This window comes from Sorex fumeus, unplaced genomic scaffold (assembly GCF_029834395.1).
Source record: "Sorex fumeus unplaced genomic scaffold, SorFum_2.1 ptg000130l, whole genome shotgun sequence".
In the NCBI taxonomy this organism is placed as follows: Eukaryota; Metazoa; Chordata; class Mammalia; order Eulipotyphla; family Soricidae; genus Sorex; species Sorex fumeus.
In genome coordinates, this window is record NW_026606187.1 from 6145258 (window position 1) to 6161845 (window position 16588).

The 16588-nt window shown below is 60.2% G+C and overlaps 1 protein-coding gene across 2 annotated transcripts; it reads left to right on the top strand.

The window, feature by feature from the left end:
- The first annotated feature begins 4478 nt into the window (after positions 1 to 4478).
- SCNN1B (sodium channel epithelial 1 subunit beta) lies at positions 4479 to 16296 on the top strand. 2 transcript variants are annotated; one of them, XM_056138906.1, is made up of 12 exons: positions 4479 to 4789; positions 6217 to 6493; positions 7789 to 7979; positions 10972 to 11075; positions 11727 to 11890; positions 12099 to 12206; positions 12455 to 12572; positions 13263 to 13338; positions 13621 to 13678; positions 14154 to 14215; positions 15732 to 15807; positions 15943 to 16296. In XM_056138906.1, the coding sequence occupies exons 1-12, from the start codon at positions 4479 to 4481 to the stop codon at positions 16294 to 16296; spliced, it is 1899 nt and encodes a 632-aa protein (XP_055994881.1). The 2 variants fall into 2 exon arrangements, with proteins under 2 accessions (XP_055994881.1, XP_055994883.1); XM_056138908.1 differs by lacking the exon at positions 12099 to 12206.
- The last annotated feature ends 292 nt before the right edge of the window (positions 16297 to 16588 follow it).

Genomic DNA, 16588 nt, shown 5'->3' on the forward strand with positions numbered 1-16588 from the left:
GAGCAAAGGATCTGAATGTTTCCCCAAGGAAGAGGTGAATTTTCGGCATACAGTTTTCCAACACCAAACCTTTTACTCGTGCTCACTTCCTGTCACCAAAACTGTAAGACATAGAATGGATATTTCAGCCAGAGAATGGATATCATGACGATAAAAAGTGCATGAGAAAGGGAGAACGTCATTAGTTATCAGGAACATGCGAATCAAAACATGCTCATGGATATGAGTGCCTTCCTTTTTGATATTTCCTTTTTTCTTTTTCCTTCTTCTCCTTGTCCATCTCCGTCCATCCTTCTACCTTTAATCCATCCTTTTTTCCTTCCTTTGGATCGAATTCAAATCTCACTCCTGCAAGGCATGCCCTTTACCACTGAGCCACATCCCTACCCCTGTGTGCAGATTTCTTTCCAAGGAGATGAAAATATTTTCAAAGATGTGAGGAGGGCAGAACAACTCGGAGCACACACTACACCGCACCAGGAATTCTCTTCCCACAGATGAGTTCTAGAGTATGCCAACTACAGATCCCGAAACTGTCCTCCAGGAAAAGAAATATTTTTAAAATACCATGCTACCATCACATACTTTCTTTTGCCAACCTCGCCCAGGGCCTGGGTTTTTGTTTTGTTTTAGCCCTCCAACAGGAAGTTCCCCAAAATTGATCCCCAAAACAAGTGTGTTTGGCCCAAATAATAAAAGACATCTGGACCCAGCTGAGACTCAGGAAACGGGCAGACGTTTTCTCTTACTAGCAACAGAGACTGTGGGACTCACTTTGTTGCCAAGATTTGGGGGTTACTCTGGGCAGCCACAGCAGTGCCCCCTGGTCCTGGCCCAATCACGCTCTCTGCCGCCACTGGTTCTGTTTGGTTGGTTTAAGCTGTTCTAAGCCGATTGGAGCCTTTCCGTACAAGCTGTGTGTTCCCTACAAACACGGGCCGCCTGGCACCTGAGGACAGGGAGTGTGATGGGGACAGCCTGCGTTGAGTGGTGGCACTGATTGATTTGTACTTGGCTGGTGGCCCAAGGGATCAGAAGAATCAAGGGCCCGAGCCGTAGTACAGCAGGGAGGCCACTTGCCTTGCATGCCACTGACCCAGGTTCAATCCCCGGCATCCTGTATGGTCTCCTGAGCACTGTCAGGAGTGGTCCCTAAGTGCAGAGCCAGGAATGGACCAAATTCATCACTGTATCACTGTATCACTGTATCGCTGTCATCATCCCATTGTTCATGGATTTACTGAGCGGGCGCCAATAACGGCTCCATTCGTCCCAGCTCTGAGATTTTAGCAGCCTCTCCTTACTTGTCTTTCCCAATGTTTGGAGGCTCTTTCAGGATCAGGGGAAAGAGACCCATTATTGTTACTGGTTTTGGCATATCGAATACGCCACGGGGAGCTTGCCAGGCTCAGGCTCTGGCATGCAGACCAAATCCATAAATTAATAAATAAATGAATAAATTCTGGGGCTGGAGTGATAGTGCATTGGGGAGGGCTTTTGGCTTGCATGCAGCTGACCTGAGTCCAATCCCTGGCATCCCACATGATCCCCCGAGCACCACCAGGAGTGATTCCTCCAGAGTGCAGAGTCAGGAGTAACCCCTGAGCATCTCTGGGTGTGGCCCCAAAACCAAACCAGCCAACAAACAGATGAGGTAAGAAGATGACAGGGCCTGGAGCAGGTCCGAGGGCTGGCGGGCAGCTCCTTACAATGCTGGAGGCGCTGAGGGTCCATCCCCGGCGCCACACAGCCCTCTAGAGCATCGCCAGGAACGCTCCCTGGCATCTGAGCACCCGAGCACTGCAGGGTGTGGCTAAAAAACCAAACAGCCCCAATGTGCAAGTGGACAGAGAACGCTGACCCAGAGCCTGGCTGGTGTTGCTTTGGGAGCTGTTAAGATGATCTGTAGGGGCTGGAGCGATAGCACAGCAGGTAGGGCGTTTGCCTTGCACGCAGGCAGCCCAGCTTCGATCCTCGGCATCCCATATGGTGCACCGCCAGGAGCAATTCCTGAGTGCAGAGCCAGGAGGAACCCCTATACATTGCCAGGTGTGATCCAAAAAGCAAAAAACAGAAGAAAGAGAGAAAGAAAGAAAGAAAGAAAGAAAGAAAGAAAGAAAGAAAGAAAGAAAGAAAGAAAGAGAGAGAGAGATGATCTGTCGATCTTTGTTTTGTTTTGCGATTGATTTTCATTGAATCATTGTGAATTGCCATTCAGTTCAGAAGTTCCTCCTGATTTCATTTCGGGCTTCCAGTGTTCCCACGGCGATCCCGTCACCAGTGTCCCCTTCCCTCCACCAATACCCCGCTGCTCTCCTGCTGCCTGGCCCTTTGCCCTCTTTCCAGCACCCCCTCCCCCTGCTCCAGAGTGACCGCTCCCCTCCCCCGTCACAGGGGTCCCTTCCCTGACCCATCCAGCCCAGCCGCCTCAGCTTCCTGCTGAAGCCCAGCCCTCCTGACCTGCTTCTGTTGCTGCTGGACAGCTGTTCGTCCCGCCCTGTCTATGTGTTTCTTTCCCTCCGTCCATGGGAGACATCCTGCTGTGTCCGTCTCTCTCCCTCTGACCCCCTCCCCTCAGCGGATCCTCTCAAGCTCCATCACGGAGCAGGAAACCACATGCCTTCACCTTTGCTTACGGCCAAGTGCAATCCCGTTGCGTCTCAGCATCATCTTGTTTGTTATTTCAGAGCAGGTCCTCTGTGGGGGTGTTGCGGGGGGCGTCGGATGCCTTCTGCAGCGGGGGCGGCCAGCGGGCATGTGGAGTGTGATTTCCAGAAAGCGGGAGGCCAGGGGCAGGGCTGGGGGATGAGCCCCCCCCCCCAGGCTTCGGCCAGGGTCCCCCCTCCAGGGAGAGAAGGGTCTAAAGGGAAGGAAGAGCCAGCACGCTTGGACCACATCGAGTCTGGGGCTGGGGCTGCAGATCCTTGAGCAGATGCATCGAGGGAGGGCGGAGGGGTGGCCCAGGGTGGGCTTCTCAGGGACCCTGAGGGGCTCACGGGGAGGCAAGGTGGGCAAGAATGAGCGGAATTTCTTTTCCATGAAGTTTCTGGTAGTTGGGCCAGAGAGATAGTACAGGGGGGCAAGACATTTGCCCTGCACACGGCTGACCCCCAGTTCAACCCCCGACACCACCCGTCGTCTAGGAGTCACTCCTAAGCACAGGGCCAGGAATGAGCCCTGAGCACTACCAGGAGGGGCCCCCAAACAAAAGGAAATGGTTGCAGAGGATGAACAACCTTTGTGGATTACTTAAGAAAGGAAAGGTCCTGGGGGCTGGAGCCATAGTACAGCGGGCAAGGCTTTTGCCTTGCACGCGGCCAACTCGGGTTCGATTCCCAGCATCCCATATGGTCCCCCGAGCACCGCCGGGGGTAATTCCTGAGTGCAAAGCCAGGAGTATAGCCGGGTGTGACCCAAAAAGCAGAAAAGAAAATAGAAAGGAAGGAAGGAAGGAAGGAAGGAAGGAAGGAAGGAAGGAAGAGTCCTACTCACAGCTGGTGACTCAGAATAAATGGCTTCAGGAATGGCTGGATCAAGGGGTTCTGGTGTTGCTGGGAATCTCATCAGGTTGTTTCTGCTTTCCCCTGTGTTCTTGCCTTTGGGGTCCTGGTGCCAGGACCACCAGATGTTCATTGGAGCCAAAAAGAGAGCTCCCTTCCTCACTGACTGCAGCTTAGCGTAACAAAATGGGGTCTCGTTGGTCCAAAGTGTGTGTATATGGGGTGTGATTGGTCACAGTGGGGCTGGCAACGTGGGTCTCTTCTCAAGGCTGGGGTTCAACTCATCCCAGCTGAGACCGGGGGATGTATCTGAGGAAACACCAGAGCAAAAGGCAGGCTCTGCCCCACCCCAAAGGCACCCCCAAAGAGGCGGATGCTTCCAGAAGAGGGCAGCGGTCCGTGTCACCACGGTGAGGAAAGCTGCAGTGAAGGACTGAGGGTCATGGCTGAGGGGCTCGTGCGGGGGAAGAGGAGGGAGGAAAGAGTTTGCCAGGGAAGCAGCGTTCTGGGGAGCCGGGGCCGATGCCAGGCTCAGGGGCTGGGCGCTGGAGCCCCCCGAGCCCCCCACTTCACATCCCCCAGCCCACACACGCTCAGCACCATTCACTCGGTCCTCACGGGCCCTCGGTCCATGAGACGTGGGCAATGGGCACTCCTGTTTACAAGAGGGGGTCACCGAGGTCCAGGAAAGGGGGCAGCTCAGGTCACACGGCCAGAAGATGGCCAGGCCCTGGCCTGTGAGTGGGCGCCACCTTTCTGCCCCCGCAGAACCCCAGGCCCCAGGCCCCGAATCCCAAGTCGTGCCCGGCTGATGGAGGGTGCAGCCAACAGCCCCCCAACAGCTGTCGGTGGAGGAACTGACCCCAAAGCCGCCCCCTCCCCCACTCGGCAGCTGGGAACCATCACCCTGGGCTTGGGGGGCGGGCACTGGGCACGGAGGGGGCAGGCTGATGCCCGCCGTGTGCCCGCAGCAGCGGCATGGCGGTGAGGAAGTATCTGCGCAAGTGCCTGCACCGGCTGCAGAAGGGCCCCGGCTACACCTACAAGGAGCTGCTGCTCTGGTACTGCGACAACACCAACACGCACGGCCCCAAGCGCATCATCCGCGAGGGCCCCAAGAAGAAGGCCGTGTGGTTCGTGCTCACCCTGCTCTTCGCCTGCCTCGTGTGCTGGCAGTGGGGCGTCTTCATCAGGACCTACCTGAGCTGGGAGGTCAGCGTCTCCCTCTCCGTGGGCTTCAAGACCATGGACTTCCCCGCCGTCACCATCTGCAACGCCAGCCCCTTCCAGTAGGTGCCCAGGCTGCGGGAGGAAGGCGCCCCTCCTCCCTCCTCCCTCCCCCTCCCTCCTCCTCCTTCCTCCCTCATTCCCTCCCTTCCTCACTTCTCCCTCTCTCCTCCTTCCCTCCTCCCTCTGTCCCCTCCTCCCTCCTCCTTCCTTGCTCCCTCCTCCCTCCCTCCCTCCCTTCTTTCTTTCCCTTCCTCTCTGTCCTTCCTCCCTCCCTCCCTCCCTTCCTCCCTCCATTCCTTCCCTCCCTCCCTCCATTCCTTCTTCCTTCCTCCCTCCTTCCTTCCCTCCTCCTTTCCTCCCTTCCTCCCACTCTCCGTCTCTCCCTCCTCCCTTCCTTTCCTTCCTTCCCCTCTTCCTTTCCTTCCTCCTCCTCCTCCCTCCCTCCCTTCCTTCCTGCCTTCCTTTCTTCCTTCCTGCCTTCCTTCCTCCCTTCATCTCTTCCTTCCTCCTTCCATCCTTCCTTTCTCCTTTCTTCTTTCTCCTTCCTTTCTTCACTCCTTCCTTCCCATCTTCCTTTTTTCTTTCCCTCCCTCCTTCCCTTCCATCCATCCTTTCTCTTTCCTTCTTTCTTTTCTTTCTTTCTCCTTCCATCCTTCCTGCCTCCTTCCTTCCTCTTTCCATTTTTCTTCCTCCCTTCATCCCTTCCTCCCATCATTCCTTCCCATCTTCCTTCCTTCTCTTCTCTTCCCTTCCGTTTATTCCTTCTTTCTCATCTTCCTTCCCCCCTCCCCTCACCCCCCTTCCTTCCCACTTTCCTGTCTCTCTTTCCTCTCTGCCTTCCACCCAGCTTCCTTGTCCAGAGGGAACAGACTCCCCTCTACCTCTACCGCCGTCAGTACTGAATCTGCTCTCTCGTGGTGAGAGCAGGTATAGGACGGCTGACCTTCAAGTGCTCAGACAGGCCAGCTCCATGGCAGGTGTCCTTAGAGTCATGTCCATAACTCAAATCCACTGCCACACTCAGGTGGGCACAGCTGTACTCAGCCTAGTTAAGAGATCAGGGGGCCCCTGGCTAGTCTGGGAAGTAGATGTGCAGGAGCTTCACCATGTCAGGACAGAGCGGACAGAGCACATGCAAAGGCCCTGGGGTGGGTAGAGCTCAGGACACTGAAGGAATTATAAGCCAGGCCAGCCTGGCTGGAGCCCAGACCATATTCTTGTTTAAAAGAAGGTCCCAGAAGGGAATTCCTGCCTTGTCATTCCGTGTCCAGTTGTCATGGATTTCCCTTGTTCTCGTAAGAGGGCTCTGACTGTGGGGAGACCCTTGTTTGTTTCCAGGGCCCCAACCCAAGGTCTCGCTCCTGCTGAGTCATTATTCTCCAGCCGTGTTCCTTTCTATCCTGAGCCGGGCCACACCCTGGGCAGGTGGGGGTCCATCCTCCAACGCCCCCCACGCTCCCACTGCCCGACTCTCCCCGCCACTCAGGTACTCCAAGGTGAAGCATCTGCTCAAGGACCTGGACGAGCTGATGGAGGCTGTCCTGGAGCGGATCCTGGCGCCCGAGCACGGCCGCGCCAATGCCAGCACCGCCCTCAACCTCACCATCTGGAACCACATGCCCCTGGTCCTCATCGACGAGCGGGACCCTCGGCACCCCCTGGTGCTCGATCTCCTTGGGGACCACCACAACAGCTCGGCCAACAGCAGCTCAGCCCCAGAAAAGATCTGCAACGCCCCGGGGTGCAAAGTGGCCATGAGACTCGTGAGTGGTCCCCGACACAGCCCAGCCTCGGGCGCCCGCCAGAGAGATGGGTGCGAGTCTGCCCTTCCGTGCTGGGGGTCTTGCTGGGGGGAGGGGCGGGCCGCGGGACTGTGCCTGTTTGGGCTGTGGGCAGCACAGGCAAAGACGAACCTCCCTGGGCCAGAGCCGTGGCACCGTGGGGAGGGTGCTCGCCCCGCACGCAGCCGACCGGGTTCAATCTCCCGCACCCAACATGGTCCCCGAGCACTGCCAGGGTAGTTACTGGGTGCAGAGCCAGGAGGAAGCCCCAAGTATTACTGGGTGTGGGCCCCCACCAAAGGAAATAAATAAAATTTTAAAAATACAGTAAGAACAATCTCCGCAGAGGAATGAGGTGCTCTGTGGCCCCAGGGCTGGGGCCCTTCCTAAGGAGGCGCCTCTCCCGGGTCCCTGGGGGAAGGGCCGCCCAAGCCGAGTGCCAGGGCCCCGCCTACCTGTGCCAGTGGAGAGAATGGGGGCCCAGGGGGAGGTGGGCGCGGAGGGGCAGACAGTGCCCTCCTGAGCGCGGGTGCTGGGAGCAGAACATGTGTGCACGGGCCTGTGGCCGGGGCTGCTGGGCGCCTCCAGGTGTGGGGCTGACATGTGGCGCCGGAGCTATGGCATGACGCCATGTGACGGAGCACACATGAAGTGCATGCGGTATGCCTGTGTGTGTTTTGCAAGGGTACGTGTGCCCGTTCATGCTGCGTGTGCTGTGCATGGTTTTGCATGCATAAGCATGTGCCCGTGTGTCATACACGTACGTGCTTGCCTGTGTGTTTTTGTGTGTTGTGTGCTCATTCATGGGGCATGTCCACACTTGCGACTGTGTGCGTGTGTGTTGGGTTTGTATTTGCGCGTGTGTGCCCGTGCTGGTTTGCATACATGTTTCCCTGTGTACATGTGTGTGTTGTGCGTGCGATTGCACCTGTGTCAGTGTGTCCCTGTGTCTGTGCCGGTCTGTGTTTGTGTGTCCCTGTGTATGTTCATGTGTCTGTGCTGGTCTGTGTCCGTGTGTCCCAGTGTCTGTCCGTGTGTCCCAGTGCTGGTGTGTTTACAAGCATGTGCGTGTGTGTGCGCATGCGTGCTTGTGTATGTGTGTGTGTGCGTGCGTGTGTGTGCACGTGCGTGTGTGTGCATGTGTGTGTGTGGCTCCACCTGGGAGACCCCGCAGCTGCAGCATCTGTGGCATGTGCGTTGCCCTCGCTGCCCTGGTGTGGGGGACCGGGGACTGTGTCTGGCCATGGCCTCGCCCCCACCTGCCCTCCCGCCCACAGTGCAGCCTCCGTGCCAGAGAGTGCACCTTCCGGAACTTCAGCAGCGTGGCGCAGGCCGTGACCGAGTGGTACGCGCTGCAGGCCACCGACATCTTCTCGCAGGTGCCCGTGCAGGAGCGGGTGCGCATGGGCTACCCGGGCGAGCGGCTCATCCTGGCCTGCCTGTTCGGGGTGGAGCCCTGCAGCCACCGGTGAGCCCCACCCCCGGCCCTCAGCCTCCCGTGCCCACAGCCTCCCCCAGGGAGAGTCCAGGACAGGAGGGTCCCCGGGAGGCGTTTTTCGGAGCCCCCAGACCGGGCCCACCCGCGGGGTCCAAAGACAGGCCCCCACGAGGGGCGGCTTCTAGACAGGCCTCGTGGGCCTTCTAATGTGCCAGGCCTGAAGAAGGGGTGTCTGGGGGCGGCTGCTCCCCCACCTCAGGTGCAAGGGCTGGGGGCACCGCCGCCTGCTGCCCTGCTCACCCCCGGATCGGGGCTCTGACGCCCCCTTCCCAGAGCTTTCGGAAGGGAAATAGCAGAGTCGGCCAAGTGGGCCTCAGGCCCCTCTGTGTCCTCAAGCCCCTGATGTGAGAGGATGGTAGATGGGGGAGGAGTAACCTCAGAACTCCCCATACCAGCCTCTCCAGCTGGACCACCAAGCCCAGGTTCATCCCGGCTGCAGGACCAGAGCTTTTGTGTTTTTTCTCCTTTGGAATTTTCCTCACCAAACTTTTTTCCAGGTTTGGTCAGTCATTTTCTCAGGGGTCTCCTATGTCTGTTAACAGTTCCCCATCCGTTTGATTCATTTCATAGATTGTGTGTGTGTTACACACTCCTTCCAAATAACTATTTTTTTTTGGTGGGGGGGAGTGCAGTTAACTAAGGATCTTTTTCATTTTTTTTCCTTTTTTTGCAATGCTCAGAGGTTCCTCCTGGCTCTGCACTCAGGAATCACTCCTGGCGGTGCTCAGGGGACCATATGGGATGCCGGGAATCAAACCCTGGTGGTCAGCTGCATGCCAGGCAAACGCCCTGCCCGCTGTACTGTAGCTCTGGCCACTGTTTTTTCCCTCTTGAATACTTTCTCATTTCTTTTTTCTTTTTTTCCTTCTTTGGGTCACACCCGGTGATGCTCAGGGGTTACTTCTGGCTCTGCACTCAGGAGTTACTCCTGGCGGTGCTCAGGGGACCGTATGGGATGCTGGGAATCGAACCTGGGTCGGCCGCGTGCAAGGCAAACGCCCCCCCCCCCCCGTGCTATCGCTCCAGCCCCCACTTTCTCATTTCTGAGGAGGCCTGGTCGCCTCCCCGGAGCAGGGCTTTATCCTCATTTTCCTCGCTGTTATTATCACTGCCCCACGCCTCTGCCCAGGGGAACCCCCCTCACCCCACTTCCTGCCGAGGCGCTGCATTTCTCACTCATTCCCGGGGCTTCCCCAGCCCTGGCCGCTTGCTGGCTCTTGGCTCCTGGCCAGGCAGGGCCCCGGAGGGACAGCAGCTGGAGGCGCAGCCCCGGGCGAGCTTCTCCGAGCACCAAGCAGGCCAGCCCCCACGGTGACACCAAGGGTGTAGCCGCAGACAGGAGACAACTGTCCGGCCACGCCCTGAGCAGCTCCCCTGCACCACAGCTGTCCCGGATGGCCCCTGGGAACACCGTGTCCCGACCCACTCTTCTCCTTCCCTGTGGCCAGTCTCATTCCCCCCGGAATGCGGGCGGAACTGGGATCAGCCTTTTAAACCGTTTTTTCCTGCCACATGGTTGCCTGCCCTGCAGAGTCTCTGCCTGGCATGTCCATCTCCTCCCCACACCCAGGGCTGCCCCTGCCCAGTCAAGTGTGAGCAGCCGGCCTCCCCTCTTCCTGGAACCCGCCCCACTCCTCACCTCCTGCTCCTGCTTATCTCTGCAGATGACTTTATCATGGATTGTCACTGACCTGCTAAATATTGACCCAGTGTCTCTGCCAGGGTGCCAGTTTCGAGCACAGTTCTCTGAGTGATCAGCCCTGCTTGGCATCCAGCCCTCTCTGGGTCCCTTTGGCAAGGGGGCAGGGAGGGGCGTGGATGCTGCTGGTATTTCAGCATGGCGAGTGGGGAAACTGAGGCCCTGAGAGGTTGAATAATGTCCCCAGACCCGCCAGTTACTAAGTGTCAGGACTGGGCTGATTATGGCCCATGAATTCGTTTTGCTTTTCTTTTTTCTTTCTTTTTTTGGAAGGTGAGGGGCTCATCGGCTGTGTCTGGGAGGTAAGGGCCTACACCTGGGAATACAGGTCCAGCAGATGGGGTGACCTAACCTTTTAGTGCCCGCTGGAGTCACACTGGCCCTGCTCAGGGCCGCCAGGCTCAGTCCAGCAGAGGGGCCAGGCGGAACTGGGCATCGAACTCAAGGCCTCAAGCACGCAGATGTGCTCTTGAGTTTTAGGGCCAGCTTCTGAGTTCTCTCTCCCTGGAGGCCCACAGCTGCCTGCTGGGTCTCCGTCCTGAAGCAGGAGCTGCTGACACAGGCCGTGACATACAGGCCCGGGCTGGACATGCTCTAGGGGTCCCATGGGCCGGTAGAGCTGGATCGGGAAGGGACTGGTCAGGAGGTCTCTGCCCCACGGCCCCTACAGAAGGACAGGCGGGTGACCTGGAGTGGGGGGGCTGGTTAGAGACTCTCCCAGGCCAATGAACAGAGGGCAGAGGCTGGCATTGGGGACCCTCCAGGCACGCCTGCACAGGTGGGCAGTTTGCACCCTAGTACCCATCGCTGGCAGCAAGAAGGGTTCAAGGAGGCGCCTCCGCCGGAGTCTGACTCCCGGATTCACAGTCGCCCAGTTGTGCAGGCGGAAACCAAAACCAAAACCTACTGGAGCCCAGTGCGAGGCTGGAACAATAGCTCAGCAGAGAGGATGTTTGCCTTGCACACTTCCAAGACTGGGGTTCAACCCCCGGACTCCCATCGGGTCCCCCGAGCACCACCAGGAATGATTCCTGAGTGCAGAGCCAGGAGCAACCCCTGACATCGCTGGGTACAACCCCTCAGAGCGCCCCCCAAAGAAAACACCAAAGGAACAAAGTATTTTCCCGATGCCACCTAAACCAGAGGGCCCGGCCCCACCCAGCCCGCTGTCTTTCCCCAGGGGGCTCTGGGAGTCTCTCCAGCGAGGGAGGTACCTGGCGACTCCTGCTGTGGAGTGACCCCCCTGCCCCCCACCCCTCCCAGGAATTTCACTGCCATCTTCCACCCCGACTACGGCAACTGCTACATCTTCAACTGGGGCATGACCGAGCAGGCCCTGCCCTCCGCCAACCCCGGGGCTGAGTTCGGTGAGTCTGTGGCCGGACACGGCTCCCCATGGGCTGCAGGGGCGAGTGACCGTGAGCTGTGCAGGGTGGGGAGGCATGATGTCCAGAGAAGACAGCATGGCGGGGGGAAGGGTGCCGCCTTACATAGGGTTTATCCCCGGCACCCCACAGGGGCCCCGATAGCCACCTGGAGTGATTCCTGAGCACAGAGCCAGGAGCAAGCCCTGAGCACTGCTGAATATGGCCAGGAAGGAAGGAAAGAAGAGAGGAAGAAAGAGAGGGAGGGAGGGAGGGAGGGAGCAAGGGGAACTAAGGAGGAAGGGGAGGGGGAAGGAAGGAGGGAAGGAAGGAAGGAAGAAAGGAAGGAAGGAAGGAGGGAGGGAGGGAGGGAGGGAGGGAAGGAGGGAGGAAGGGAGGGAAGGAAGAGAGGAAGGAAGGAAGGAGGGAAGGAAGAGAGGAAGGAAGGAAGGAAGGAAGGAAGGAAGGAAGGAAGGAAGAAGGGAAGGAAGAGAGGAAGGAAGGGAGTGAGGGAGGGAAGAGAGAGAGCACACAGGGGCGTGAGGTGGCGGCCCCCCGCAGGAAGCAGGAGCACCTGTGGGTTTTCTCTGGGCTGGGGAGTCTGGGGGTGCCTCTGCTGGGGACGGGGCTCAGCAGCTCTCCGGGCACCCACAGGCCTGAAGCTGCTGCTGGACATCGGGCAGGAGGACTACGTGCCCTTCCTCACGCCCACGGCCGGGGCGCGGCTGCTGCTGCACGAGCAGAGGTCGTTCCCCTTCATCAAGGACGAGGGCGTCTACGCCATGGCGGGCGCCGAGACCTCCATTGGGGTGCTGGTGGTACGGCCTCCGGGGACCCCTGTTGGCCCCTCCCGCCCCGCGCCTGACTGGAGCCCCACGGGCTCAGCCTTCCATCTCATCCTGGCCCCTCCCACTCAGCTGGGGGGAGGCGGTGAAGGGCTGCAGGGCCCCCCACCCGAGTCGGCTCTGTGATGCTTGGGGGGCAGGGAGGGCTGGTGGGCGCCCCCGATCCGTCTCTGTGGCGCAGGACAAGCTGGGGCGCATGGGCGAGCCCTATAGCCAGTGCACAGCCAACGGCTCCGACGTGCCCATCCGAAACCTCTACAGCGAGTACAACACCAGCTACTCCATCCAGGTGGGCCTGGGGGCTGGAGGGCTGTGCTCACCCCCGCCCCGCCCTGTGCTTTCCCGGGGCTGCCAGGGAGGGAGGGAGGGCCAGCCCGCCTCCCGCTCCTGCTCCCCGGGACCCCTCCTGGGGGTGGGACACAGAGCCAGCCCGTGTTGCCCACCTGACTCCCTGGTCAGGGTCTGCCTGACCCCCAGAGAGGAGCCCGGGACGCCGCTGTCTCCCGGGTGGGGACTAACGCCCGTCCCCGCCCCCAGGCCTGCATCCGCTCCTGCTTCCAGGACCACATGATCCGAAACTGCAGCTGCGGACACTACCTGTACCCGCTGCCCCGTGGGGAGAGATACTGTAGCACCCGGGACTTCCCCGACTGGGGTGAGGGCGCCTGGGGGGGGGGGGGCGGCGTGTGCCCGGTCGCTCTCAGCCCAGGCGGTGCGGGAGCAGGCATGCGGGCAGCATAGGTGAGCGCCTGTGGAGGGCGCGTGCACGTGTCGTGTGCACGTGGGCAGGGCAGCTCACAGAGCGCGTGGGCACTCCTGTAGGCATGCGGGTGTGTGCCTGTGGGCCTGTGTGCACCTGTGGGTGTGTACATACCTGTGGGCGTGTGTGTGCGTGCCTGTGTGGGCGTGGGCCCTACGGAGGTGTACATGCCTGTGGGTGTGTGGCACCTGCGGACTCCTGTGGGCATGTGCCAGTACAGGCCGTCCCGCAGTCCTTGTGCCTGCTGGTGCCTGCGGCGTCTCTGGGCTCTGGGAAGAAGGTGGGCTCTGGGGACTGACACCTGACGCCCAGGACCACCCCTGCTGGGCGCCCTCTGTGCCCAGGCCCCAAGTCCAGCTACAACACCAGTGGACACAGAGAGGGTCCCCCGCCCTGCCTCACGTGGGCGGGGGCATCCCCCTCCAACAGGAACCCCGCAGGGGTGTGTGACAAGCCGAGGGAGGGCACTGGGGCGGGTGTCTGGGGGTGCAGTGGCTGGAGGTGGGGGTGGGGGGGCTGCCGAGAGCAGAAGGGAGGGCGGGCCCGCCCCACAGCCCCTCACAGCCTCTGCCACGCCCCCTCCAGCCTACTGCTACTCTGCCCTGCGCATGAGCGTGGCCCAGCGGGAGACCTGCATCGGCCTGTGCAAGGAGTCGTGCAAGTGAGTGGACGGGCGTGTGCCTGCACGTGTGTGCGTATCTGTGCCTGCACGTGAGCAGACATGCACATGGTGGTGAGTGCGTGTGTGGATGGCATGCGTGTGCGTACACGTGTGCCTGCACACGGACACATGTGCACACGCGTACACGCGGGTGGTGTGCACACCTGCGTGCACGTGTACGTGTGCGCATACGTGTGTGCACGCACGTGTACTTGTGTGTACGTGTGTGCGTTCACATGTGTGGGCAGGCGGGATGGCAATGCGGCTCTCTTGCTTCCGCAGTGACACGCAGTACAAGATGACCATCTCCATGGCCGACTGGCCGTCCGAGTCCTCCGAGGTGAGCGGGCATCTGTGGCCCCTAGGCAGGTCCAGACCGACCCACACGCTGTGTCCCTCTCCCCTGTGCTGGCGCAAAGTGCTGGGGTCACCGCAGTGAGGGGGTGACCATCCTTTGCCCACCTGAAGCTTCCGTTCTCAGCAGGGAGAGGAGGTCACGAATGGCAAGTGGAGAGGCCGTCTTAGCAGAAGGTCAGGGAAGCCTCCCCAGAAAGGAGCCAGGTGGCTTGGGGCAGCGGGGCGCCAGGGCCAGCCCAGAGGCAGGCCGGCCGGGGCAGCTGGGCCTGCAGTAGTCGTCCAGAGGCCCGAGTGCCTCTCTCCGCACAGGCATCCCATGCACTCTGGAACCTTCCTCTGGAGGTTCTCCCCGGCCACTCAGCATCTCTCCACGCGGCCTCTGGGCGTGGCGGCCACACGGCCATGAGGGTCACCTCCCCCCGGCCCTCATTGCTTCCTTCCGCCTTCTCGCCGTCCAGGACTGGATCTTCCACGTCTTGTCTCAGGAGCGGGACCAGAGTGCCAATGTCACCTTGAGCAGGTGAGTGTGGGGCCTGGGCAGGGCTGGGGAGGACGGACTGGAGGAGGGGTTGGCCCTGAGCAGCTGGTCAGCACCAGCAGCGGGAGCGTGAGAGGGAGGCCAGCTGCAGGCTGAGTCTCCCAGACCGGGGATCCTGATCCCCTTGGTAACCTGCTCACCCCCACATCCCTCCGTCATCCGCCCCTCCACTCTCCCCCCGTCTCTCCGCTTACCCATCCCAGTGGGCCCCATCACCTCTCGCCTCCCTGCATCCCCATCTTTCTCCTCCTCTCCCCCACCATCCACCATCCCTTCCCCCATCTAACCTCCATCCATGTGTGCTTCCACCCAGCCTTCTGCTTCCTCTATCTCACCTTCACCCGTGCCTCCACCCTTCCACCCACCATCCAGCCTCCGATCCTTCTGTCTGTTGACCCAGTCGGCCTACACGTCCACCGGTCTCTCCGTCCCTCCGTCCCTCTGTCACCCATCCGTCCATCCAGCCACACACTCGCCATCCTACATGTGTCTTCCTTCATCCGTGCAGCCAAACACGCACTGACTCCAAGCAGACACAGTCCATCGCCTGGGAGGACTCCAGTGCGGTGGGCAGAGCTGCAGCCAGGGCTGGAGAGAAGGGCCTGGAGAGGGACCATTGAGCTCCCTCTCTGAGGAAGGGTGGGAACTGTCTGAACAAACACAAGGCAAGGACACCCAGGCCAAGTCTGGAGGTGTGGGAGCCGTGACTTTCTGAGGACCACCAGCGACAAGGGGGCGTCCAGGGCCACCCTTCCTGCCCCCAGTCCTCTGCAGCCTCCTGCCTGTGGGTGGCAGCCTGAGGCGGGCCAGGGGGCTTACCCTCTGGAGGATCTCTGTGAGCACGGGTCCATCCTGTGAGCATGCCCAGGTGTGTGAGTATGCATGCACGTGTCTATATGTGTGTGAGTGCCCATTTATGTGTATTGTCCATGTGTGCCCATGTGTTATGAGTGTGTCCGTGTATGAGCATGCATTTTGTGTTCTGTGGTATGTGGGAGTGTGCATATGTGTCCATGTGTGGGAACATGCTGGTATGTCCATGTGTGTGAGAGCAATTGTCCGTGAGTAGAAGCCGTGTCCATGTGTGGGAGCATGGTGGAGCATGTATTCACATATGTGAATGGACATGTGTGTCCATGTGTGAGCATGCATGCAGGTGTCATGTGTACACATACAAGAGCATTGTAAGCATACATGCATGTGTGTCCATGTGTGGGAGTAAACATGCACTGTGCCCATGTATGGGAGCATAGATGCATGTGTGTCATGTGTGTATAAAACAGGAGTGTCATTTGTGGTCATACATGTATGCTGTGGGAGCATGAATCCATGGACGAGCAAGCATGCAGGTGTCATGCGTGAGGTGCCATACATGCACGTGTCGTGTGTGGGAGTATACATGTATGTATGTCTTGTGCGCATACATGCATGTGTGTTTGCGTGTGTGCACGCGCTCGCGTTGCCAGGGAGGCCACCGGCTGTCTGTGCTGCTCCGCAGGAAGGGGATCCTCAAGCTCAATATCTACTTCCAAGAATTCAACTACCGCACCATCGAGGAGTCCGCGGCCAACAACGTGAGTCAGGCCAGTGCCGGGGCCCACCTGGGCCCGCACCAGGTGGGGGGGGCTGAGAGCATCCCGATTCCTCGCGGGGCTGCGGGTCTGAGAGGGGTCCCAGCAGGAGGTCACCCCCGCGCTTGCCCCCTGCAGATCGTCTGGCTGCTCTCCAACCTGGGGGGCCAGTTCGGCTTCTGGATGGGGGGCTCGGTGCTGTGTCTGATCGAGTTCGGGGAGATCATCATCGACTTCCTGTGGATCACCGTCATCAAGCTGGTGGCCTGCGCCCGGGGCCTGCGGCAGCGGCGCGCCCAGGCCCGCTACGCCGGGCCGCCGCCCACCGTGGCCGAGCTGGTGGAGGCCCACACCAACTTCGGCTTCCAGCCCGAGCCCCCGCCGGTGCCCGGCACCCCGCCCATCCCGGGCACGCCGCCGCCCAACTACGACTCGCTGCGGCTGCAGCCCCTGGACATCATTGAGTCTGATGGGGAGGGCGAGGCCGTCTAGTGCCACCCCCGGCAGCCGGACTTGGGCAGGGCACAGCACCAGCGGGGGTGTGGGGTCTCACCCCCACCCACACCACCCTGCTCCTTGGCCTGAGATGCCCCCTCTAAGTGCCAGCCCCCCCACAACACCTCCCCTGTGGGCAGCACTGCCCTCCCCGTGCCAGGCAGCTACATCATGCAGCTGACCGAGAACTGGGCTCTGTCCCTGGCCTGGAGTACCCGCTATGACGTGCCGCAGAGGGCAGTGCAGTAGAGCACAGAGAGCATCAGGCCTGGGGGACTGCCTGCTGGTG